The 1,654-nt window shown below is 32.3% G+C and overlaps 1 protein-coding gene across 1 annotated transcript in view; it reads left to right on the top strand.

Annotated features, from left to right (window-relative positions):
- Positions 1–211: 211 nt before the first annotated feature.
- Positions 212–1,654, top strand: part of LOC107301603 (pyruvate dehydrogenase protein X component, mitochondrial-like) — a gene marked incomplete at both ends in the record, with an annotated part of 11,150 nt that continues 9,707 nt past the window's right edge. The window contains one exon of the mRNA XM_015830805.1: positions 212–312. Within this exon, the coding sequence (XP_015686291.1) occupies positions 212–312 (101 nt within the window). The remainder of the gene's footprint in view (positions 313–1,654) is intronic.

Raw genomic sequence — 1,654 nt, 5'->3', positions numbered from 1 at the left:
TGTGGTAAAATTAGGTGCCTCGGCTTATATTCGGGTCGGCTTATACGGTATTTAGTATCTGTTCAGTTTTTAACAAAACTCATTGTGTTTTAAGTTAATTGATTTTACTTTTAAATTATAAACTATAATTTAGTTTATAAACTTAATATAAACTATGAATTAAAACTTACGAAATTTGTTGAAAAGATTAAATTTTATTTTCATTTTACAGGAGAAGTGGTGAACGTTGGAGATGCCCTGTGTGAAATTGAAACAGATAAAGCAGTGGTTACCATGGAATCAAGTGATGATGGCATATTAGCTAAAATAATGGTAGGAGTAATTTAAGTATTATAAATTATGGCTCTTAGAATATTATGACCTTTAGAATATACAATTACGTTTCATTAAACTTAGATTTATTTTTCCTGGTTCTTAGTATTTTATTAGAATTCCTTGACCTGGCACTCCAGATTAGGATACAACTCCCAGAATTTTAAACCACAATGAAAATTATTTTTATTGCAATTTCTACAAATAGGAACGATGCTAAATTGGTGGAGCACATAAATAAATGTGTTCAGTTGGTGTTACATTACCTTTTGTGAAACTACTGAATTATTAGTATTCGCTTAAAGGAATGTTTAGATCTTTCATGACATTTATTTGTTTGTTTGTTTATTAAAATTGATATGGGTACTAACTCGCTCTCAGTGACTCCAGGCAGCTTACAAAAATAAAAGCCCAATAATTTTTCTTACTATCTTCTTTTATATGACATCAAAAATTGCTTTATGAATTTTGCTATTTTAAAACCATTATTGGCAAAATTAAAAAAAAATACTATATTGAAATAGGTTTACAGATTTCTGCAACAGTGATGCAACTACAGTCCCACAAGTCTGCTCAGCTGGACTCCTAGAACACTAGAAAGGATCTTTCTTTGCTTTCAAATTATGTTTATTAAATTTTTATTTATGATCAATTCATTTTAGGGTGACTTACTCTAAAATGTGGATATAAGGAATCATAAAAAGCATAAATCACATGGTTAGAAATCTAAACTAGGAACTGGGTAAGCTGTGAAGAAATCAAAAACATTATCCTAAGAATGAGAATGTGAATAAAGCCATTTTGAATTGAAAATATTGTCCGTGGAAAATTGTCATATCAATAAGGAAATAAACTTTTAATGTGGATGAACATGATTGCAGTTAGCAGGCATATATTATTTGGCTAGTATATATTATTTAGCCTGTGGGTATACTACCAAATCAGTACAGATTTATAGCAATTTACAAAACAACTAACAGAAAGTTTAGTCCTTCTCTTCTACAATACATTGAAAAATATTGTTTGCTATTGGCTTGCTAACAACACATTTTCATTGAAATGTAACATTTTTGAAATGTTAACTTTTTTATTAGCTTAAACATAAAATATATTTTAGTAAAACAGTTTATTATTATTCATATGACTATATAGCAGTGGTGGTGAACCTAAGGCACGCGTGCCAGAGGCGGCACTCAGAGCCCTTTCTGTGGGCATGTGTGCTGTGCCCTGGAGATGGTGAGGGACTGGCCCCCGCCACCCTGGCCCTGCCCACCCAGTCTGCCATGACCACTGCGGCCACGCCCATCTGGCACCAGGTGATAAATAAGTGGGTTTTGTGTTG

The sequence above is a fragment of the Protobothrops mucrosquamatus genome, unplaced genomic scaffold (genome assembly GCF_001527695.2).
Source record: "Protobothrops mucrosquamatus isolate PMUCROS unplaced genomic scaffold, P.Mucros_1.0 scaffold15040, whole genome shotgun sequence".
NCBI classification, from domain to species: Eukaryota; Metazoa; Chordata; class Lepidosauria; order Squamata; family Viperidae; genus Protobothrops; species Protobothrops mucrosquamatus.
The sequence above is the reverse complement of the archived record's forward strand: the minus strand, read 5'-3'. Positions and strand labels throughout refer to the sequence as shown.